Source organism: Vicia villosa, linkage group LG3 (genome assembly GCF_029867415.1).
Source record: "Vicia villosa cultivar HV-30 ecotype Madison, WI linkage group LG3, Vvil1.0, whole genome shotgun sequence".
NCBI lineage: Eukaryota > Viridiplantae > Streptophyta > Magnoliopsida > Fabales > Fabaceae > Vicia > Vicia villosa.
Genome location: NC_081182.1, coordinates 55556009 through 55579782, shown reverse-complemented (window position 1 = coordinate 55579782; position 23774 = coordinate 55556009). Strand labels below are relative to the sequence as shown.

Sequence of the window (23774 nt, the reverse complement as noted above, 5' to 3'; positions counted from 1 at the left end):
GTTCGATCCCGGCTGGAGTCAAAAACGCCCTGGGGCCACGGTGCCGTCGCCTCCGAGCCCGGGTCCGGATTAGTCACGTGGGGCCCCTTTCCCCCGCCTCCGAGTCCGAGTCCGGATTAGTCACGTGGGGCCCCTTTCCCCGCCCTGGGGCCACGACGTGGGGCCCCTTTCCCCCGCGGATCGTCGCTTTGAATGAATGTTTCAATTTGTAAAGCATCGCTAACCTATTTTATTCTGTTATTTTTTAAAGGAAACTTTCATATTTGTTTTTGGATTTCGAGTATTACTCTTCTATTTTTTTTTGTCATTATTTATTTTTTAGATTTTTTGTTTTTTTTTTTTTAATGCTGTTGTGGATTTTGAACGAAGAGATTAAAATGCATATTGTTTTACGGTCACTTTAAACTTTAAAGTAGGGAAAAAAACAACTATTAGATTATTCTTCGGTTGAGTTTGAGAAAAATTAATTTTCTTAGTCCTTTAAACTTTAAAGTAGGGAAAAAATAACTATTAGATTATTTTTTGGTTGAATTTGGGAAAAAATAATTTTCTTAGTCCAAGAAACATAATTACACAATTCAAAGAGAGTTGTTTCACGAGATCAGTGCAAATGAGACACTTATTATGAGACGGAGGGAGTAATTGTTTAAATGAGGATGAGAGAAACTACTTAAAAGATCATTTTAATGAGAGTGAGATCAAGGAGGCAGTATGAAGCTGCGATGGAAACAAGAGTGCATGTCCTGATAGTTTTAGTTTTGAGTTCTTGAAGAAATATTGAGAAACAGTTAAGGATGATATGGTTAATTTTGTGAAAGACTTTCATTCTACAGCAAAACTCATCAAAGTTTGTACATCATCCTTTCTAACTTTCATTCCTAAAGTAGATAATCTTCAATCCTTGACAGAGTATAGACTTATTTACTTAGTTGGTTGTCTCTACAAGATTCTAGCAAATCTCTTTGCTTTGAGATTGAAAATAGTCATCAGTAAGCTTATTTCCAAAAATCAATCAGTATTCATTTCGAGTAGAAACATTTTAGACGGCACTTTGGTAGCGAATGAAGTTTTAGACATGGCAAAAAGAGAAAAAAAAGAGATGTTTGGTATTGAAGGTTAACTATGAAAAGGCTTATGATAGTGTGAGTTAGAACTATATGAGATTTTTGTTCAACAAGATGGGGTTTGGACTTTGGAGTAAAATGGATTAAGGGGAGGGAGGCGTGTGTTTTTAACAGTTCTATGTCAGTGTTGGTTAGTGGTGGCACAACTAAGGATTTTGTTGTGGAGAGGGGGTTGAGGCAGGAGGATCCTCTATCCCTTTTTCTTTTGCGTGATAGCTATGCAAGGTCTCTCAAGGTTGATGAAAGAGTTGTGGAATTAGGGGAGTTTAGAGGTTTTCAAATCAATGAGGAAGTTTTCGTAGATATGCTTCAATTCGCAGACGATACTATAATTTTAGGAGATGGGGGGCAGTGAGAACTTGTCGAGTACCAAGGCAAAATTAAGAGGTTATAAGTTGATTTCGGGTTTAAGAGTCAACTTTTTCAAAACTAAACTATATGGCATCAACATGAGTGAATTGTCTATGAATACAACATCATATTTCCTATCTTGTGGCAAGGATAACCTTCCGTTCAAATTTCTAGGTATGAAAGTTGGAGAGAGTCCCAGAAGAGAGTATATATAGTAGGATATAATTCATAATCACATAAAAAGATTGTCCTCTTGGAAAGGTATATATCCTTCTTTGGGAGGGATGGTAGTGTTAATTAATGATGTGCTAAACTTTATTCCTATCTATAGTATGTCCTTCTACAAAGCCCCGATAAAGGTGTTAAAAGAGATTAGAAGTATTCAAAGTAAATTTTTGTGGAAAGGGAACGATAATAAGAGAACCATTCACTGGATTAGTTGGGAATTTGTGTGTAAACCCAAAGATTTTGGGGAACTCAGTATTAAAAACATAGAAACTTTTAACAAGGCTCTTTTACTTAAATGAAAATGGAGGATTTAAAGGAAATTGATCTTATTTGGAGTGAGATCTTGCATCATAGGTACAAAAATCTGAAGATGAAGATGTTTATCAACAACAAAAGTGCGATTAGCAAAAGGGACTCAATATGCTGGAAAGATATAATTATAGTGGAAAGCTTGATAGAAGGAGGTCTAGAAAATTTAAGTGATTATATTCATTGTAATATGAATGATGGAAGGTGCATTATTTTTTGTCCTTGTAAGTGGCTAGGAAACCAATCTTTGAAGGGAATTTTTCTTGATATTTATGCTTTGGCTGAAGATCCTTTCGGGACCGTAGTAGAAGCGGGATACTAGGAAGAAGGTGTCTGGAACTGGAAGTTGCAATCTAATTTGGATATTTTAGTGAATGTTGACAGTTTACAGGTGGGAGAATTAATTACTTTGATGTATGATTTAAAACTGAAATCGTCACTTACTGATGAGTTTTGTTGGTTGGCTGTTGACAGTGAAGCTTTGAAAATCATGTGGAATTTAAAGGTACCCTCAAATATCTAAATGTTCTGTTGGAGGATGCTTGTCAATAGACTACCAACCAGAGACCAATTAATTCTCAGAGGCATTTTAGTGGGTGACAAAAACAAGTGTCATGTATTTTATTTTCATGAAGAGGAGGATAATTCTCATTTATTTAGAACATGTGCAGTTTTAAAATGAATATGGATTGCAGTGGAAGAATGGATGGGTTATCAATATGGTCTATTTCAGGACAACTTAACAAACTTATTGTTACATAGCAATCGGGTGAAGAGCGAGGATAAGTGCAACAAACTTTCTGTATTCTGGTTAGCTATTAATTGGAATATTTGGCTGATGAGGAATGCTATTATGTTTCAAGGTAGAGTTTTCAATTTTTAGGATCGTTTGTTGTCAATCAAATTTTTATCTTGGAAGTTGGTAAGATTGAGTAGCAATTCTCCTTTCTATTGTAATTTATGTGATTGGTATACCTCTCCCTTGGATTGTCCTAGGACGAGGGGATAGCTTTTGTTTAGTGTTTTTTTGGGTTAGAGTACCCTTTGTACTCTTATTGAGTGAAATTGAACCCATTTGGTCTAGGACTCTTATTACTATCACACAAAGCAAGTGCACAATCAATCTCGGTGAGGAAAAAATGTGTTGTAAGACTAGCATAATCCTCCTCTGAGAGATGGAAAAGGAACCCATCCAACCTGGGTTGATCTAGGAGAGGTTCTATGAAATGATTGGAAAAGTAATTAACCATTTTCTGACGAATCTCATACACCCCTCCACTCAAGTATCACCTGCCTTAAGAGCTAAAATAACATTCCTCCTATACATACTTAATGCAAGCATTAAAGAAACTAATATTGGCATCTCCCTCCCTAAGCCATTTGACTCTAGCTCTCTAAATAAATTGGGCATCTTTGATCCGAAGGAGGGACTAGGGATGAGACACTACCTTTTTGCTATAGACAATCCCCCCCCCCCACTAAAAGTCCCCCCTGTTCAACTCTAGCATCTAAAGAATTTATCTCCTTCCTTAAGGAAGCAATCTAGAAATCAAGGTCACTAAAAACTTGATGATTCCAAGTTTTCAGAACACATTTCATGGCTTTAAGTTTCTCTTTAAGGACAAAATATTTCCAATCAGAGAATTGGGAGCTCAACCAACTACTAAGCGACAACTCAGGAAGATGAGGATGAGAAAGCCAATTGTTATTGAAACGAAAATACTTAGGACCCTACATTTGGTTGGAATACCGGAGAATAATATGACAGTGATCTTACACATCTCTAGGCAAAGCCCATTGAGACACTGTCCCCCTAAACTCCCACCAACCACTCGATATAAGAATTATATCCAGACGACTTGCAACTCCACCAAAAGGCTAGTACCAAGTAAAACTACTACCAAGAAGTGGGAGATCAAGCAAATCCATCTTAGATATGAAATTACTGAACTCAATACACATAATATTACTAACATTATAGGCAAAGTCATTCCCTCAAATTCTTTATGACGAAGATAAACAGAATTAAAATCTCCAAGAACGCACCACACTTTCCTACCAAGATTGATCCTCCTCAATTGAAGGTCCCTCCACAAAGACGTTTTCTCTCAGAGGCTAAACTTAAAATAGATATTAACGACAAAACAAGTAGTATTATCCATCCCTCACTCCAAACATACATCAAAGTACCTCCAACCAATAAAAGAAAAGAGCGGAAATCCCTTCGAGTTACACCAAATAGATAGGAGATCACCTTCATCCTCAACCTTCTTTCCACTTAAAAGAAGATATTTGTGGTTGTTTTTGAGTCATTTTGTTAGCTTGTGTTTGAATCATTTGTTTGAATTGTAACAATAAGTTATATAGTTGCAAGGATTTATCCTCGTTACATATTGATCACCTTGAAAATCGACGTGTGACGATAGATCAAGGTCGAGTTCAATTTGTTCTAATTTAATATCCATCATTAGTAGATCAATCAGCTTTATTGTTTAAACCTCTTACTATTTCTATTTTTTAGTGTCTTATTTGATTGTATCTTTTTGTAACTATTTAATATTATCTATTTTCATCTTGTCAACATGTGCAATGTGAATATATGATGCATTAGTATTTATTGCCAAATCATGGTGTCAACTGTCTAGCCTCCCTCCTTAATTTTGTTAGTTTTCAGCTCATCTACCTTACCATACTATACCCACACTCCTCTCTCTCCCCCTCCCTCTTACCATAAATCCAATCTTACACTCTCTTTATTTTCCTCATAAATAATTAAACCCCTCTCTCTTTTTTCTCCTCACAACTCAACTATTACCATTTTCTTCTTCATCTTCCTCCTTCTACCCTCAACATGGATTGCTGCATAATCAGCAAGCTCAAATCCGAACCTCTCTGGTTCCTCCTCCTCTTCTCACTCGGTCTCTTCATCATTCTCAGATTCACTCTAATATTCCTCAACTGGGTCTATGTCAATTTTCTCAGACAACCCAAAAACCTCAAAAAGTACGGATCTTGGGCACTCGTTACCGGACCCACAGACGGCATTGGAAAAAGCTTCGCCTTTGAGCTCGCTCGCAAAGGCTTGAACCTAATCCTCGTCGGTCGCAACCCCGACAAACTCAAAGACGTTTCGGATTCTATCAGAGCCAAGTTCGGGAAAACCGAGGTTAAAACCGTTGTCGTTGATTTTACAGGTGATCTCGATGAGGGTGTGGATAGAATCCGTGAAACGATTGAGGGGTTGGATGTTGGGGTGTTGGTTAACAACGTGGGGATTTCTTACCCTTATGCGAGATTCTTCCATGAATTGGATGAGGAGCTTCTGAAGAATTTGATTAAGGTGAATGTTGTGGGAACTACTAAGGTTACACATGCTGTTTTACCTGGGATGTTGAAGAGGAAGAAGGGGGCGATTGTTAATATTGGGTCGGGTGCTGCTATTGTTATTCCTTCTGATCCACTTTACGCTGTTTATGCTGCCACTAAAGCGTGAGTGTTTTTGTATTTGAATGCTGTTTTCTGAGATTTGAGATTCTCAAGTATTGATGCTATGATATTTTCTGTTTTTGGTGTTTCAGGTACATTGATCAATTTTCTAGATGTCTCTATGTTGAATACAAGAAGAGTGGGATTGATGTGCAGTGTCAGGTATTGTGATGTTCTGTTGATTTCACTTGTTTTACCTGCTGCTTCTAGCTTAGTAGTGTAGTGCATTTTTTAGTAAAAAGTTTCGTTGTTTTGCTTAAAAGATAAAGTTAATTGCTATACTACCAATTTAAAGAGATTGGAAATTGGAAATCCAGCTTAATAGCTCTAGTTTCAGATGAAGTCAATTGAATTTTGTGGTGACCTTTATCATTATTACTATTGTGCCAGACATAGATTTTATGGTATAGAGAGTAGATCGTATGGAAAGTAGTCAAACAGATAGAGGCATAGGAAGACTTAGAAAAACTATAAGAGAAGTTATAAAGATAGATTTTGAGATTAACAATTTGGATAGAAGCATGGCCCTTGATAAAATATTATCCTACTTAGTGAGATAAAGCTTGGTTGTTGTTGTTGTGAACTTTACATGCACAAAGTATGATTAATTTGGTAAAGCACAAATGTTCACGGTTACATCTGTGAAAAAAACTAAACAGAAAAGAAACCCCTTTACTTTTATTTTCCAAGTTGTTGCAACTACATGGCTAAAAAGTTTGTTAGAAGATGTCATAGTTCCGTTTGATATTGATATTTTTTCTTGATAAAAATTCAAGCCGTGTGTTTGTCTCTCTCTGTAAAAAATTGACTATGTTACCATGATTATTGGTCATGTTTCTGATGTAATTTTTTTTTCTTCTGGATTTCAGGTTCCATTATATGTGGCAACAAAGATGGCGTCAATCAAGAGATCTTCCTTCTTTGTTCCATCAACAGACGGCTACGCAAGAGCAGGTGTGAAATGGATAGGATACGAACCTCGTTGCACACCATATTGGCCACATACCCTTCTCTGGGCTGTGGCATGTTCGTTGCCGGAGTATGTAGTTGATACTTGGCGCCTCGGGTTTTGTATGGGTATTAGAAAGAGGGGGCAGCTCAAAGACTCGAGGAAGCAGGAATAAAAAAAGGATGCTTGTTTGTTTGTACTCTTTAGGCATAGATGTTGTTGCTGATAACTGCAGAATGGTGCTAGTAGGTTAAGATTCCAAGTTGTTTCATGTGTTTCTAGTTTTACCCTTAATGTTGTTGGTCTTAATGTGTATGAATTGTGTGACTTATTCTTTTTCTTCCCACATTCCATGTGTTTCGGTTATTTGGTGTTAGTATTATGCGCTTAGGTTTAGAAGTTATAGCTCTACACGAAATGCATAAATTTGATGTGCAACATAAGTTTGTGATGATGTGATGATGATGAATTTGCATGAAAGATAAAAGACTAGGTTCATGTCTGTTTGGTAAGACCTAAAAAAGAGCTTTTAATTTTTCAGCTCACATTAATGAAAAAGTTTTGTTTGGTAATGCTATTTTAGCTTGTAGTTTTTTTATTAGTTTTTAGTTTTTTTTATTAAAAGCTATTTGAAATAGCTTTTGAACTTGTAGCTTCTAGCTTGTGACTTTTTTTTTTCCATTTATATCCTTATTATTTTAACAAAATATTATTATTCTTATTAATTAAAATGATCTTTTATGTCATTTTGTATCTATCAGCTAATGGAACAGCTAATTTACTAAACACTCATGTTAGCTTATCAGTCACCAGCTATCAACTACCACCTATAAACTATCACCACCTATAAACTATCAGCTATCAACTACCAACTGTAAGCTATTAGCTATCAGCTAATTTTACCAAATAGAGTCATAAGCTCTATTCTCTTCATTTGGTTTTCCAAGAATTAATTGTGTAGAATTATGTTCGACATATTTGGTTGATTTTGAATATCAACTACCAGCTATAAGCTACTAGCTACCAGCTAATTTTACCAAACGGAGCTATAGACTCTATTCTCTTCAGTTGGTTTTCCAATAATTAATTGTGTAGAATTACGTTTGACATATTTGGTTGATTTTGAATAGAATTAATTATATTTAAAAAATTGATTTAATTATATTTTAAAAAATTTATTGTATTTGAAGCTAAGATTTACTATAATTTTAAATTGTAAATTCCGATTTAACTCATTTTTGCATAATTTATCGTTTTATCTTCAAATCACTTTAAATTTAACTCAAATCAATTATACATAATAAAATTATACATAATAAACTCATTTGAAATTAATGCTCTTTCCCGCATAACCAAACACATGCTAAATATGTAAAATTATTTTCAGAATTTTGAGTAAAGTAAACTAAGCAAATAATTAAACAATTGTAGACTAACTTTTTTTAAGTATTAAATATGTGTTTGGTTTATATGCAAGTATGTTTTATTTTAATTTAATTCCTATAAAATTTGTTCAATGAGTATTTAGTCGATTACAATCTTACAAATAAGTTTAGGGAATTCTTATTTTACTCTAAGTGGTAGAAAAACTCTCTTAAGAAAATCAAAAATATCTTTCAAATTTTAAAAATGCATTTTTGAACGCATCTCTTCCACACCAAAACACGTTCTAAAGTGAGTCTCATCCATTTATTTCTAAAATATATTTCAAAAATGCATCTCTGGATCTATCTTATATCCACCCCACACATTCCTCACTGAATCACCCTCTTTTTGAAATAAATTAATCCAAAGATGGATCTCCATATTCAACCCGGACAAAATACAAAGATGCATTTCCGTATTCACACCACTAGATAGTAAATTTAACTTTGTTTTAGAGATACACTAATTTAATTGACAGTGAATTATAACTATTCTATCACATTCAATTTTATATAAACTAAACCATTCACTAATCAAATAATGTGAAAATGACATATATAAATGATTAAATCTAGAATGCACAATGAAGTCAAAATAAAGTACAAACGATAATAGTGCTCCTGATACAAATACTATATACTATTGTGTATGCCGGATCGGGCCCTTTAATTCCTACGCTGCCTTATGTACTGTAGAGCTGCCCATGCCACCCTCATGATGGCATCCATAACGTTCCTCACCTAAGAGCCATCTAGAAAGACTCCTTTGTCTATATCTGTCTGCCCAAGCCCCATGATACGACGACATCTAGGCAACACATTAATATCATGATATGCCCTAGCTGGTTCTTCCTCTTGTATCTCCTGATGAGTTGGCTTAGGTGGATTTCTTGGAGCATCCGACGTCATAAAAGGATCTGACACCTTGAAATACCATTGAATTTAGTCGTATGCAACACTCTAGTCGTTATGAGCTATTGTACCATGTTCTGCATCTGGTACCATATGATTAAGGTAATCATCATACATGACACTAACACCTCTGTGTGTCATAGTGGGAGGAGCATACTCGTAAGGTTCTATGGAAAAAACTACATGTATTCGAGCTACTGCATGGCGTGCTCAAGCAAATGTGCATACATCAGACGTGACCCGCAAGCCAATTGTTCAAAATATAAGGCTCTGTCTTCCAAAGGATACATCCCACAGTGATCTACGTATGCCTAGAAGTGTATATCCTTTACTAACAAGCGGTCAAGATACACTTTGAATGGCTTCGCCTTTTGATTCCATCTGAGTGGCACAAATGCAAAAGCACGTGGCATATCCTCAATGTAGGTCAGAACACATGACTAGCCAGATATGTGTGGGAAGTGCTGGAGGACCAAAGCCTGAAAATGATACATATGAATCATTAGTATTGAGGTAGCACAAGTGATAAGAAAATAACACACAAATACTATGAATGCGAGGAATACAATGAATGCGATGATAAATTGATTTGGCCTTATCACACTTCAGGAGATCTTTGTCTGAAAGAGGCTTACATGCTCAAATCAGTTCCCTCTATTAAGCTTCCTTGGACAAAGCTGATTTGGAACAAGGACATTCTACCATCTAAAGCCATGACTATTTGGAAACTGACGGTTGACAAATTACCTACTGATGAGCAACTTATGACTGGGGGTCGTGTGATGGCTTCACTCTACTCTTTGTGTAGATCCAATTCTAAAAATATGAGACATCTCTTCTTTTCTTGCAACTTTGCAATGAGACCCTGGCACTGGTTTTGTAGAACCTTAAACTGCAACCATCTCCCGACCAGCTTGGACGATTTATGGAGGATTGATGGTCGTTCTCCCTAATGTTCTCTTGTCATCAATTCTAGTATTGCCTTAATTATTAATGGCATTTGGAATGCTAGGAACCCTGTTACGTTCAACAATATATCTCATACTGACATAAGCACCATTATTAAGATAAAGACTCAAATCTCTTGTTCAGGCAAGAATTCTAACCTTTGTGTTTCTTCTTCCATGGATGACTTCATGCTTCTCAAGGCTTTTGATATCTCTTTCAGACCCCCTAGGGCTCCCTCCATAAAGGAGGTTATTTGGAAACCTTCACCTAATGGTTGTCTCAAATGTAACTACGACGGTTCTTTTATTCATAAGACCACTTGCAATGAGGGTGTTGAATAATTTTTTCAATTGTTGAATGCTTCCAATGGTGTGTTGAATGAGATGTTGAATATGATGGATTAATTGGTGTTGAATATATTCAACATGTTGAATGAGAAGTGAGTGGGGACCACATCATTTAATTTACAAAATCTTATTGGTTATTTTGATTATTTAGATTTTTATTTTATCATAATTATTTGAAACTATTATTTTATAATAAATCAATTTTTTGTTTATTTTTATTTTCACTAAAATTCATCACTTTTTTGTCTATAAATAGAGTCTTGGTTCATTTGATTTGGACAAAGAAAAAAAATCCATTTTTTCTCTCTAATTTTTTCTATTTAGCCTCCAATAAATTCTTGTTTATAGCTCTAAACAACTTTTTAGTGAAATGGATCCCAACAATAACCCTTTTAACACCCAAAATTCTACTAATTATCCTTTCAACTATCTGAATCCCAACTATATATTTCAAAATCAATCTTCCAACCAACTAGGTCCCCAAAATATGCCAAATTTCATAATGCCGTCATCTAATCTAAATTATCGTCCATATTATGGATCTATGATGTCATATTCATCGCAAGCACCACCTTATTATTCTTCTACTCCAAAAGAAAATGAAAATGTTCCTAATGTTAGACTTGATGAATTTCCTGAATTTTCTACACAAACGGCTCTTGGTGGCATGAGCGGTGGTCATGAAGCCACTCCAAATACAGAGGATTCAACTCATGTTCGCCGAAAAAGCCCCAAATGGACCACTGGTCAAACTTTGATTCTAATTAGTGGGTGGATTAAATATGGAACAGACAGTGTTGTTGGGAGAAACCAAAAAAGTGATTCATATTAATATAAAATATTTAAGTCTTAATTATTTTAATTTAATTTCAATCGACAATTGTTATTAATATATAATCACAAAAACATAAAAGAAAATAAAAATATGAAATAAAAGTGGTGAGGTAGGGTGTTGAATTTTATTAAACAAAAATCATTGTAGTGAGTAAAAGTTGAATGATTGTTGAATTATTAGGTGGGAGAGAGAGAAGATGATGTGGAGTGTAAAAAGGGAAAAAGGAGGGTGTTGAAAATGTATACCATTGTAGATAGTCTAATAACAATATGACTGGTTGTGGCAGCATTCTCAGAGATAGTAGTGGAGCTTTTATGCTTGCGTTTTCTAAAAACATCAGTGATACCTCTTCTTTTTTTTTTTTCGCCGAGTGCAGAGCCATTATCAAAGCAATCCAAATTGCTAAAGATAGATTTTGGCCAAGAGATTGGATACAAACAAATTCCCTTCTTGTGATGCAAACTCTTACTAACCCCTCCATGATTCCTTGGCAATTAAGAAACATTTGGAATGACAATCTGACCATCAATGCAAATATGACTTTTGTTTTATCTCATATTTATAAGGAACGAAATAGTTGTACAGATTTTTTTTGAACATCGACCTCACAACTAATTCCTTAACATACGTCGATGATATTCCTCCAAACATTAGACAAGGTTTAGTAAAAAAATAAGCTTAAAATGTTTTTTTTTTTTTAAATTCTCTTCATTCAACATTTTGGTATTGTCCTCTTTTTTTTTTGTGTATCTCTATTTTTTTCCCTCAATATATCATCCTTATTTAAAAAAAAAATAAAAATGTATACATTAATTCATCCAAAAATAAAAATAAAAAGATAATAAATGTATCCAATCAAAGTCTCTAGATTTTATGCTTCAAAAAAAAAAAAGTCTCTAGATTTTATGCAACAAAGAAAAAAAAAAACTCTAGTATTTAAGAAACTAATGGGGCGCCAGGGAAAGGGAGCCGCCATACCATAAACCCTCGAAGCTGAGGTTTATCAATTCGCATTAGGGTTATTTCGTAATCGCGAGATGGCGGCGATGAGTTCCGTTCGTAATCGCGAGATGGCGGCGATGAGTTCCGACAACCGCAGCGTCGTCTTCATCGACACAAACCTCGACACTCACTTGGCCCTCACCGTCTCCGATCACGACACCGTCTCCGACTTCAAAAGTAATCTCTCTCCCTCTTTATCCTTCTATTACTTTACATTGCTTAGTTTTCGTTGAACTTCAACTGATATATGTATGTATTTTGTTTGTAGAGAGAATCGTGTTAGAGCATCCTTTATGTTTTCCCAAAATCGGACAGATACAGATTAACGGGATTAAGGTACTTTCACTACTGCCTCCATTGTTGTTCTAACAATGATTATTGCAATGTAATGTCTTTTATTGATTATGTTATTTTTTTCTCTGTTTTTGTTTTCGGTAGGTTAAGCGCAATGGTCACTTTTATCACTTATCGGATTCGATGATTGTGAAAAGTGCTTTTAGTGGTTACAACAAAAGCTGGTTTCTTAGTGTTGATGTTTCTGCTTTGGAGGATTGTAGACAGAATGAACAGCTGTTTTCTCATGCCTCTCTTCATCGGGTGGATGCAAATAATGCTTTTGTTCGTCCTAGTGATAATAATGCGATTATTTTACCATGCAATTACCAGTTGCAAATGTTGGAGAACAAACAGAATGAAAGGGAAGGAGTTGCTGTTGTTAGCCCTTGTGTTTCTAAACATAGTGCTAGTAAAGTGGATACAATTTTGAAGGCTGGTGTCAATTTGTTTGGCAATAATGACGGAGAAGTTCCATTGGCTGGTTCAATCCCAAAAACTGATGACTGTAATCGTTTAAATAGTGAAGATGGGATTGATAAAGGAAATAAGGTGGATTGTAATGTGCATGAAGATGAACCTTCGGTATCTGTGCAGAGTGAGATGAGAAAACGGAAGAATAAAAGGAAACGAGAAGACACTGTGGAGGGCGATAAGTCCAAAGAAGAAATTGCTTCTGGTCACCCTCGGGTTTCAGAGGTCACTGGAAAAAAAGCTGTGAAAGATTTGGAGATGGTTCCAAGTTTGAATATTGAATGTAAAGTGGGTGAATCTGGTGAAGGAAATAAGGATGATTGTAATAGGGGTGAAGATGTACCTTCAATAACTGCGCCAAGTGCAAAGAGAAGAAAGAAGAGTAAAAAGAAAAAAGAAGATGCTGCTGGAGGTGATAATTCAAAAGAAGAAACCCCTTCTGACCGTCCGCATGTTTCAGAGCATACTGAAAAAGAAGCGGTGAAAAATTTGGAGGTGGTTCCAAGTTTGCATATTGAATGTGAAGTAGATGGATTGGGTGAAGAAAATAAGGGAGTAGTACCTTCAACATCTGAGCCAAGTGCAAAGAAAAAGCGTAAGAGTAAAAGGAAAAACAAAGATACTGTGGGAGGTAGTAACTCAGAAATTAACAATAGTGCTGTCAATAATCCTGTTGGTTGCCCATCCGAAAGGGCTTCTAGTTTCAACATTTTTCAAGTGCCACAATCCGAGAACAAGCCGGATGAAAAAGAAGAAATCCCTATTGACCACACATGCGTTTCACCGCTCACTGAAAAAAAAGCAGTAAAAAATTTGGAGATGGTTCCAAATTCACATATTGAATGTGGGATAGATGGATTCAATAAAGACATTAAGGATGACTCTATTGTATGTGAGGAAGCAACTTCTAAACCCTCTCCAAGTGCAAAGAAAAAGAAGAAGAGTAAGAGTAAAAGGCAAAAAGAAGATGATGCGGGAGGTGATATCTCCAAAGATAACATTGCTTCTGTTGATAATCCTCCCAATTGTCCATCTGAAAGAGCATCCAATTTCAACAGTTTTCAGGTGCCTCAATCAGAGAATAAACAGGATGAAAAAGAAGAAATCCCTATTGACCGCCCATGTGTTTCACTGCCCACTGAAAATGAAGCAGTAAAAAATTTGGAGATGATTCCAAATTCACATATTGAATGTGAGGTAGATGGGTCCAATAGCAAGGATGATTCTATTGTATGTGAGGAAGGAACTTCTAAACCCTCTGCAAGTGCAAAGAAAAAGAAGAAGAATAAGAGTAAAAGGCAAAAAGAAGATGCTGCGGGAGGTGATATCTCCAAAGATAACATTGTCTCTGTTGATAATCCTCCTGATTGTCCATCTGAAAGGGCATCCAATTTCAACAGTTTTCAGGTGCCTCAATCAAACAACAAACAGGATGAAAAAGAAGAAATCCCTTTTGACCGTCCATGTGTTTTGCAGCTCACTGAAAAAAAAGCTGTCGAAAATTTGAAGATGGCTCCAAATTCACATATTGAATGTGATGTAGATGGGTCCAACAAAGGCAATAAGAATGACTCTATTGTGTGCGAGGATGGAACTTCTAAACCTGCACCAAGTGCTAAGAAAAAGAAGACGAATAGAAGGAAAAAAGAAGAGACAGTGCAAGATGATACTCTGAAAGAAAATGATGCTTCTGTTGTTTTGCCAGCTCAGCAGGATATTGTAGTCCTAGCCAACTCTTCAGAGAATGCAAATAAAGATTCCGTTGTTGTGCCAGCTCAACAGGATATTGTAGTCCCTGCCAACCCTTCAGAGAATACAAATAAAGAAGAAATTAAGGAAACTGATGTTTTAAAGGAGCATCAAAACACTGCATGCAACGATAATAACACTAAGAGTGACGTTAATGTTCTGTCAATGAATGGGGCTTCAGAACTCATGTCTCCTGCAAAGAAGAAGCAAAAGAAAAGGAAGAAACCTCCAACTCATGAGTCAAAAGGTGATAATACTCCGTAAATGGATGAAAATAGAAAATAAATTCATTTTAGTTTTTATCATGTTAATATTAATTTGAAATTTTTTAAATATCATACATTAAGATCTATCACTGATTTTTTCCCCTTCTTGCGGGTAGATATCATTATGAGCAAAACAAATCTTGATAAAATGGAGATTGAGAAGGAGGCTTGCAAAGAAAGCATGCAGTCTACTACAAAAGAAGCTGGAAATTATAAGAACCAAAGTGATATTGAATTGGAAGTACAGCTTTCTAATGCAAATGAGCCCAAGGATCTGATGAAGGATAACGAGAATGTTGTTGTTGGTCATTGTAATGAAAATGAAGTTGGTCAAATCGATAGAGCTGCGGCAGGAGAAGTATCAAAACAAAATGCTGACATGAGTGGAATAAAGGAACCTGTAAAACCAGTGAAGGAGAAAAAGGGGATAAAAAAAGCTACGAGTAAAGGCGGAGGACAGATACTTAGTAAAGATAATGGCCGTGTGGATGCTTCTGAGAGTGAAACTGCTGTTACCAAGTCTCTTAAAGCAACCATTTGTGATCCTATGCCAGGAAACACAGAGACAAAGGAAAATCCTCTAAATAAAACGGAAGGGGAAGTACTGCAGCAGGAGAAAATGCAAGGGATTGCTCCTTCCGTGACAGATAAGCGAAATGATTTTAGCACCGAAAATATTGATTCCCCGGAACAAACTAAAACAAAACCTAATGCTCAAAATATGGATGAACATGTTAGAGTTGGGAAATTGTCTAGTCCGTCTGACAGCGGCATGTCCTCAATTGGTGAATATAGAAAACCTCCCAACAGAGCTTCTGGGAGAAGTAGGGATTTGGAAAAGCAAAGGAAACACATTCCTACTTCAAATGCAAAGCTGGAAGAAGGTTTGAACAAAATGGTTCAAAATAAAGCAAGAAAAGCTTCTGGGAATGATGCGAAGAGAGTTGCGAGTAACTCTCAGCAGAAGAAGAGCTTGTTAGATGGAGCCATTTTCAAGGATGACAGTGACAGTGCCTCGGAAGATGAAGATAAGGCTTATAATTCTGATGCCAGCACTAGAACTCCATCTGATAACTCAATCCCATCTGATTTAGACGGGTATGACAGCCCAGGTCTGGATTCACAACAAAATGGTAAGTAAAGTTTACTTTGATTGTGAGTGTACCTTCATTTATATATCAATTGATACAGTGAATGCGGATAATTCTTGAGTGGCTGGATTATGGGTGGATGGAGAGTTTCTGACTGTGCTTGTCCCAAGTTTACGTTTTCTTTTCTCCCCATTCATTGAGAGCAGATCTTTGGTACTTTTGTAATGCACTGTCAGTCCTAATATATTGTGTCTGAAGAGCTGCAAGCATGTAGATATTTCATTTAAGGTTTAAGTTTTTTTTTTTTTTTTAGAAAATGATATGAAAAGCTTGTTTGTCTTCTGGTAATTTTGAACCGTTTGAAGTTTATATTATTATCAAGTTGTTACTTAGTTAGGGATGGAAAGTGAAATGACAACTATTAGATTATTGCAGAACAGATATTTTTTTTTTGGATTAGTTGTTGTATTTGCTATTTCAAGAAATTATAGGTAGGCACCTACTCTAGCATACTTGATAATTTTTCCGTTAACGACTGGGTCACTATTTTCATATCTACTACTGCACTTACTCTTGATAATTTTTCTGTTAACTACTGAGTCACTATTTTCATATCTACTGCACTTACTTGGACAACTTTTGGTATCTCACTTAGTCGTTAAGATTATGTAGTAGTCTTACTTTATGTCATCAGTGTACTATTTGTTTCCTGATATGCATATTGTTCTTGATGACAAGCCTGAATTATAGATTTATACTGTATGTCTAAACTTTGGAAGTCTCAAATTGGATCAGGTTCTTATGATGGGAAAGGGCTGGAAAATGATGAAAGAAGTTCCTTAAAATCAAGGTAAGTTAATAACTTATGAGTTTGCAAAGTGGGCACATTGTATACCTGCATGATTTAAAGCAATAAATTGTTTCGAACAAGTCTCTTTTTGCTTCTGCTGCTCCTGCCATTCAATTATTTATCATACTTAAAAAATTCTTTACATAATCCTGCAACACTTTTTTAAAATTAATTATAACTGGACTCTAACTTGAACACTATATGCTTCCTATCATCCAGTTTATCACTATATGCTTGTTTTCACGTTGGAGATAATGGAATATATTCCTATAATACAACATCTTTTTGATGTATTGATTATTTTATGATAAATTGAGCCATTCACATCCACGACCATCATGTGAGAGATGTAAACTAGTCGTGCATTGGTCTTAAAATTATAGGTTGGGCTTGCCATAACCAATTATTTGTTACTAAAATTTGAGTTCTAGTGCTACATGTATCTATATGATGAAATATGTTCATTTTATTGTAAGGTTAACAACAACTTTTTGTCTGGGACATGCTTGTTGTTGCTTTGTATGAATTATTAACGGGGAAGAGCCTTCTAAACATCTGGTCTTTCGATCTCTACATCATTGCTGATAATAGATGTTTTTGGAGGCTTCTCTTTTGTTTTACTTCTCATCATGCATGTGTTTTGTACTACATTTTTTAATTTGCAATTGGTGAATTCTGAAACATTCTCTTTGTCCAGTTTGTCAGGCACAACAAAATTGCCAATTGAGCAAATCCTTAGAAGCTCAGCAAGGTATAAGAAAGCCAAAATTACAGCCTCTCAATTGGATGAATCTGAAACCCCGGAATTTGTTCCTGACAGCCTTGCTGAGATGTAATCACAAGTTTCAGCATTGTGATATTTTTGTTCTCCTCTGTAGCTCTGATGTAGGGTGTTCTTAGGCCATCTACTTTTCACCTTTGCAAACGGTGCTGATTTTCTTTTGAGACTGTTTACAGATTATGCTATTTATGTTGGAACCGGGTTTATTAATTATGCCATTGTGTCATTATTCCCATATAGATATAAATAAAGTACATTAATCAAAGTTTTGTAGAAAATTTGAAGTCAATGCCAAACCATTATGTTCCGCATCTATTCTTACGTGTGTATATTAAGCATTGATAGAAATTTTAGAATGATATATATTCTCAAGCAATAAATGTATAAAGAAGTGATCAAGAATGACGGTTGATGTGTATTTCAAATAAGTTGAACAATAAACATCATGGTTGAATATGAGGTAAATTTTGTCAAAAATCTGCTGAGATTTTGCAAAAGTTTTAAAGTGTAATCTTTGTCAAAAATGGGATGATTTAATAACTCACATGTTTGGGAGTGCGATTCAGTCACGCCACCCCAAGTTTAATTGGATTTCACCATGGAAATGCACTTGCTACAAACTGTAGCAACAACTGTTTTCTCTCAACTGAAGCCAAACACTCAAATGTGTCAAATGTAGTGTGATCCTAAAATCCCTACTACCTTGCACAACATGATTCAAATATATTTAATGAATTTGTTGAAGGTGCTTGTTAGAGAGATGAAATGTTTAATTTGTAAAAACAAAGAGTGATGTGCAAGAGTGAGATGATCTCAAATAAAGAACAAAGTAAGCCAAAACAGAAAATGAAATGACTGCTAAGGATAAGTAGAAAACCAAGTTTGATATATGACACAAAATATAGAAAAAGAGAGAACATTAGGTACAAGTTACAAGCAAGTGTTACAATAAAACATTGCACAAAAATCATCCACTCCTATTTTACTCAGATCTCATCTTATTGATCTGGTTAAGAGCAGGCTGCAAAATATTGTAAAGCACCCAAAGTATAGCTGGTGCAACCACAAACAGCAGAAGTGTTCCTCTGTTGTCACTTCCTGCAGCAGCAGCATCAGCAATCATACCTATCTCACTAGCAGATGCTTCAGACACCATACCTGATACTGCAAGCCCGCCAAGCCCGAGTCCAAGCCCGCCAATCACCCCTCTCGTGCTACGCATACGGTTGATTTGGTTCAAAGCTGGCTGGAATATGTTGAACAAAACCCACCCTATGGCTGGAATCAATGGCAACAACAGTGCTAATCCTCTGTTATCACCTTCTGCTATTTCTGCTATCTGTTGAGCAGCGAAAGCAGCGTCGGAGGTTGCAAGGGATGAGAATATTGCCCCTGCTATTGCAATGGAAGGTGAGACAGCAACGTTGGTGTGGTCAATTGAGGTAAGAGCCTTTGGTAGGTTCTGAATGGTGGTGGTTTTGCATGTTGTTGTTGTTAGTTTTGCAGTGGTTGTTGGGTTTTGTAACTTGGTTATGGCTGTGTTTAGACACTTGGAGTTGATCATCATTGCCATTGTTGCTGCCATAGATGAATACTATGTTGAGATTGACACAGATTCTTCAAGAGTGGTGGTAGCGAACTTGGTGTTTGCTATTGAAGAATGGGGACTAGAGTTTGTTTGGAATATAGATGGGAAAGCCACGTTGGAGAAGTGAGAACCAGTAATATTGTGGTATTTAGATTCTTCTCTTATCTAAATAGCCTCATTGGCGATATTTCCACCTCCTATTCTTTGGTTTCTTATCACTTCACTTCAAATACAAACTAAAATTCAACAATATATTATTATTGTCTTAGTTTGTTTAGATGTGACAAGGTGAGGATCAGCAACATGTTGTCCTGCAACAAACAAACAAACAAACAAAAGGCAACATGTTAGGGTAGTCATTAGAGCATGGTGCAAGTGTTCATGCATGAAGTTGGGCCTAGCCCTTACTGATTGAGAATTTACCCTCTCAATTTGACTTGACACCCCCAATATTTTTATAATACTAATAATACTCCTTTTCAAGAAAATCGTTCAAAAAATATGGTAGGCAAATAAAAACCGCAATAGACACACATAGATAGATAAAAAAAATTCAATATGCATTTTTTATCGGTTTTTTCAAAAAGTCTGATGTGCGTTTCAAGTTTTAGCGGTGTATTTCAGAAGCATAATGGATAACCATATTTTTCCCATAAGCTTGAAATTCAGTAATGTTATCTTAGCGGTTTTTTCAAAAAAACTTCTTATATTACTGGTTTTTTTAAAAATCACCTATAATTATCGATATTTTTTTCACAACACTGAAAAATTTGATAGTGTTAATTTTCAATTGTAGAGATTTTGCGGACACTTTTGTACAGTTGTGATTGCGCTGACATTTTGTGCGGTCCATATGATTCCAAACTTGTATAATTATGCATGATTTATTGTTAAAAAAATTTCAGATTGTCCTAATATTGGTATCTTACATTTGTGAACTTCAACGACATGAAACCTCCAGTTGATTTTAGACCTATAGAGGATGTCCCTCTTGTTGTTCTGAAATCCAAACTGGACAATCTTGTAAAAATTCTGTTAAAGAATGATTCCCCAAAATTTTCCGTCAACAATTTTGGTCACTGACATGAAACCTCCAGTTGATTTTAGACCTATAGAGGATGTCCCTCTTGTGAGTATCAGAAGTTGACATGGCTTTTAGTGGTAGATTTTGTTATACTTTGTCATTTATTGGTGCTGTCAAGTGGATTTAATGTTTATTATTTTTCTATTTTAAATGATCAATAAAAACACAACAAGGTATATCGTTGTTGCCTTAATTTTTTTTCTCATTCTTCTCTTCTTCTTCCCTGTTACTCTTCCCTATTTCTTCTAGTTGAAAACCCAACTATTGTAAGAATGTTATCTTCAAATACAAACTCAACCAACGTATCACCCATGTTATCCTCATCCGTAAAAAAGTCATGGTGGATATTTGTGTGATTGTCAAGGTCAAATGATATCTTATCAGTGCAAGAAGGGGTCCAACAAAGGTAAGCTTTTATGGAGATGTCCATATTGGGGGAGTGATGACACTTGTGATTTATTTATATGGGATGAAGATATGATAGCAAAATACGGTCTATGTATTAACAATATTTTGGTAATGAAATTAGATTAAGGTTGGGAGGAATTTTGCATATTAATAGTTATATGTTTAAGAGATAAATGTTAGCTTATTGTTTACACTGATCATTAGGAAACCTGTTAATTAGAAATGTTACTTAATATTCAATGTTAGATGTTAGTTTATCTATGAAATGTTGGCTTAATGTTTATAGATAAATGTTGGCATGATGCTTATAGATAAATGTTGGCATAATGTTTGCACTAATAATTAGAAATGTTGTATAGAAACCTTTTATGAAATTGTTAGAAATGTTGTATAGAAGTCTTTGTCATAAATATTGTCTTAATGTATGCCTTAACTTGTTAACTAGAAACATGCTATGAAATCGTAAATTGGTGTATAGTACAATTGATCATACATTGATCATAAGGCCAAAATAGATACAACCCATGATACATAATTTCAAAGTACACACCACTGATACATAGTTCCAAAACAGATATAACCAAAACAGTTACATAATTCTAAAGTACACACCATTGATACATAATTTTCAAAGTACACAACTTAGAGTACACAAAATGCCAAAGTACAAAAACTACAAATACATAAACTACACAACTTCAATTTCTTCTGCATCATTGAGAAAAGATCATTGAATTTTCTTCCAACTCTTCATTTTCTGAGTAGTGACACCAAGTGCTAACTCTAATTCATGTTCTTCAAGAATCACTAGTGGATCATCAAGATTTTTTATAGGTCCCACAAAGTTCTTTGTCTTCAGTGTTATAATAAGCTTACCACTCTTTGTTTTCACAAGTGGAACTTGTTTGACCTTTTTTATTTATAGTGTCATACTTTTGACCTTTCATAATAACACAGTTTTAGTAGAATGTCTGCATGAATAAAACTAAAATTAACATAGTAATAACCATAGCATGACTTACATGATCACTCACATGTAGTTTGTAAGTTGTTTCCTTAGCAGGATTTCGTTTTTTGGACAAAGACTTAAAAGACTTACATATTTTGGGCCTTACACCAATGAAAGTTCTCACACCACTTGATGTTGGCTTTGCAAGAGCAAGTTTTTTTTATCCTTGTGTCAATACTTAATGGTGGAATATCTAGTATAACATCATCTCAAAAGTCCTCATCATTCATCAATGATGGCAATTGGTCTATGTCTAACTGAGAATACCTTTTCAAATGAATATTTTGGTCAACAAATGCTTGAGTGTCAGGTTCAAATAATTGAGATGTTTCTGGCTCAGGTTTAGGTACATTACTTGCAGTTAGCGTAGGTTCAGACACATTACTTACAACTAGCTCAGGTTCAGACTCATAACTTGCAGCTGGATCAAGTTCAAGCACATTACTTGCAACTGACTCAGGTTCAGGCACATGACTTGCAGATGCGTGAGTAGAAAATGCATGGCTCTTTTTCTTTGACACTTTAGTTGCTAATTTCTTTGGTCCACCCTTATTCACACTATCTTTTGGCCTCTTATATTGGAAACACATAAAAATAGTTAATAATGTCCATATAAAAAACATGTAACAAGTTGTTGAGCAATTAACTAACCGGTTTCTTAGGTACGTTTTGGACAGATGGAGCCTGGCATGCTTGATTAGCTGGCTTAGTAACATTTTATTGCATTATCCCCTGGAATAATTGTAAGTTTTTTGTCCTTCTTGCATATTCTACTATTATGACAATATTCTAGGCATTTCTTGCATTTGTGGCTTGTATTAGTTTTTTGCCACTTGGTCTGGTTGACCTTATCTGGTTCCCTTCTTCTTAATTTCTCAGGCATTCCTGGACCATGTTTAAAAATTAGTGGCAAAATGATAGGATATGTGGTCTTGGGCCATTTGTTTTGCCCATTTATGGTACTGACAACTTCATTATAGCATTTTATGCAAGTTGACATACGATAACACATATGCACATACTTGATAGGATCATCAACCTTCCTATGTATTGCAGAAGCACCATGTCTACATGAGATTCCAACAAAGTCCCAATAGTTACATGAACAAATGTGTTTTGCCAAGTTTACAATAAAATTATCAGTGAACAATACATGTGTTACCTGAAATGCTAATCTACCTACATGTGTTGTAGACCAAGTTGCACTCTTTTTTATCCCTCTATCTAATCTCTTAAGTGGCTTAGATATTATCTCACCCTTGTATTTTTCTACTTTTCTCTAAGTGTGGCAAAACTACCGATAAGGTAATTCCTCATCCACTCAAACATTGTAATAATATGTTTGTTTCTCTATAACAATATAGTACCATTAAATGATTCACTGAGATTGTTCATTAGAACATCACAGTTAGAGTAAAATGGAAATGCATGTTTACACCATTTGTGTTTGGGAATAGCATTTAACCATTCAAAAGCATCTAAATTCACCTTCTTAATTTGCATCATCTTAGCATCACATGCTTCATATTAGGTTTCCTTAGTTAGAACCATCATTAGATCTCTAAACAATCTATCACCTCCAAATTTCTTCTTGAAGTTAACATACAAATGTCTAAGACAAAACCTTTGTTCATATCCATGGTATTTCTCCTCAAAGACTTGCGCAAGTCCCTACATAAATAGCAAATTTTTTAGCATACATAAATGTAAAATGAAACTAAACACATTGGTAAATATGGATACCTTTTGTTGATAAAAAATGAAACACCATGTATTATCTCTAATACCTTGAAGAAGAAGCTTAACAAGCCTGATTTAAGAGTTCTTAGTTTCATTCTCTACAACCCCAAAAGCAATAGGCAAATACTGATCATTGGGATTTCTTCCAACAACAATCAACAATATTTCACCATACTTGATCTTTAGGTGGCATCCATGTAAGCCTATAAAGGATCTACATGCTTGTGTCAAGGCCTTTTTTGTCCCATCAAAACGCATGTAACACCTCTCAAATCCTGGTATCAAGCTTGGTCCAGGTCTATTAATGTTTAACTTGAATGTGTTTCCTGATGAAGCCCTTCTTAACTTAGCTCCATATGTTCAATAATAAACTATTACTTACTTGAGTCCCTTTCTACAATTTGCTTAGCAATCTGCCTAACTTTAAAGCCCTACGACTAGTTATCTCAGTTGCAAAACTCAATCTTACATTTGAGACTACTTCAT

The 23774-nt window shown here is 35.3% G+C and overlaps 5 protein-coding genes across 5 annotated transcripts; 4 read left to right on the top strand and 1 right to left on the bottom strand.

Moving 5' to 3' along the window:
* The first annotated feature begins 4647 nt into the window (after positions 1 to 4647).
* Positions 4648 to 6793, top strand: LOC131655793 (very-long-chain 3-oxoacyl-CoA reductase 1-like). The gene is made up of 3 exons (XM_058925600.1): positions 4648 to 5501; positions 5591 to 5660; positions 6368 to 6793. The coding sequence occupies exons 1-3, from the start codon at positions 4864 to 4866 to the stop codon at positions 6620 to 6622; spliced, it is 963 nt and encodes a 320-aa protein (XP_058781583.1). The 5' UTR covers positions 4648 to 4863; the 3' UTR covers positions 6623 to 6793.
* Positions 6794 to 8952: 2159 nt separating this feature from the next.
* Positions 8953 to 10072, top strand: LOC131658094 (uncharacterized). The gene is made up of 3 exons (XM_058927428.1): positions 8953 to 9088; positions 9393 to 9657; positions 9796 to 10072. Exons 1-3 carry the CDS (start codon positions 8953 to 8955, stop codon positions 10070 to 10072), a joined length of 678 nt encoding a protein of 225 aa, XP_058783411.1.
* Positions 10073 to 10448: 376 nt separating this feature from the next.
* LOC131658093 (uncharacterized) lies at positions 10449 to 10910 on the top strand. Its single transcript, XM_058927427.1, has one exon. It carries the CDS (start codon positions 10449 to 10451, stop codon positions 10908 to 10910), a length of 462 nt encoding a protein of 153 aa, XP_058783410.1.
* Positions 10911 to 11857: 947 nt separating this feature from the next.
* LOC131661495 (leashin-like) lies at positions 11858 to 17774 on the top strand. The gene is made up of 6 exons (XM_058931055.1): positions 11858 to 12092; positions 12184 to 12251; positions 12354 to 14718; positions 14854 to 15870; positions 16624 to 16678; positions 17376 to 17774. The coding sequence occupies exons 1-6, from the start codon at positions 11951 to 11953 to the stop codon at positions 17512 to 17514; spliced, it is 3786 nt and encodes a 1261-aa protein (XP_058787038.1). The 5' UTR covers positions 11858 to 11950; the 3' UTR covers positions 17515 to 17774.
* Positions 17775 to 18324: 550 nt separating this feature from the next.
* On the bottom strand, positions 18325 to 19166 carry LOC131661496 (photosystem II core complex proteins psbY, chloroplastic-like). The gene has a single exon (XM_058931056.1). The coding sequence runs from the start codon at positions 19042 to 19044 to the stop codon at positions 18442 to 18444; it is 603 nt and encodes a 200-aa protein (XP_058787039.1). The 5' UTR covers positions 19045 to 19166; the 3' UTR covers positions 18325 to 18441.
* Positions 19167 to 23774: the final 4608 nt, after the last annotated feature.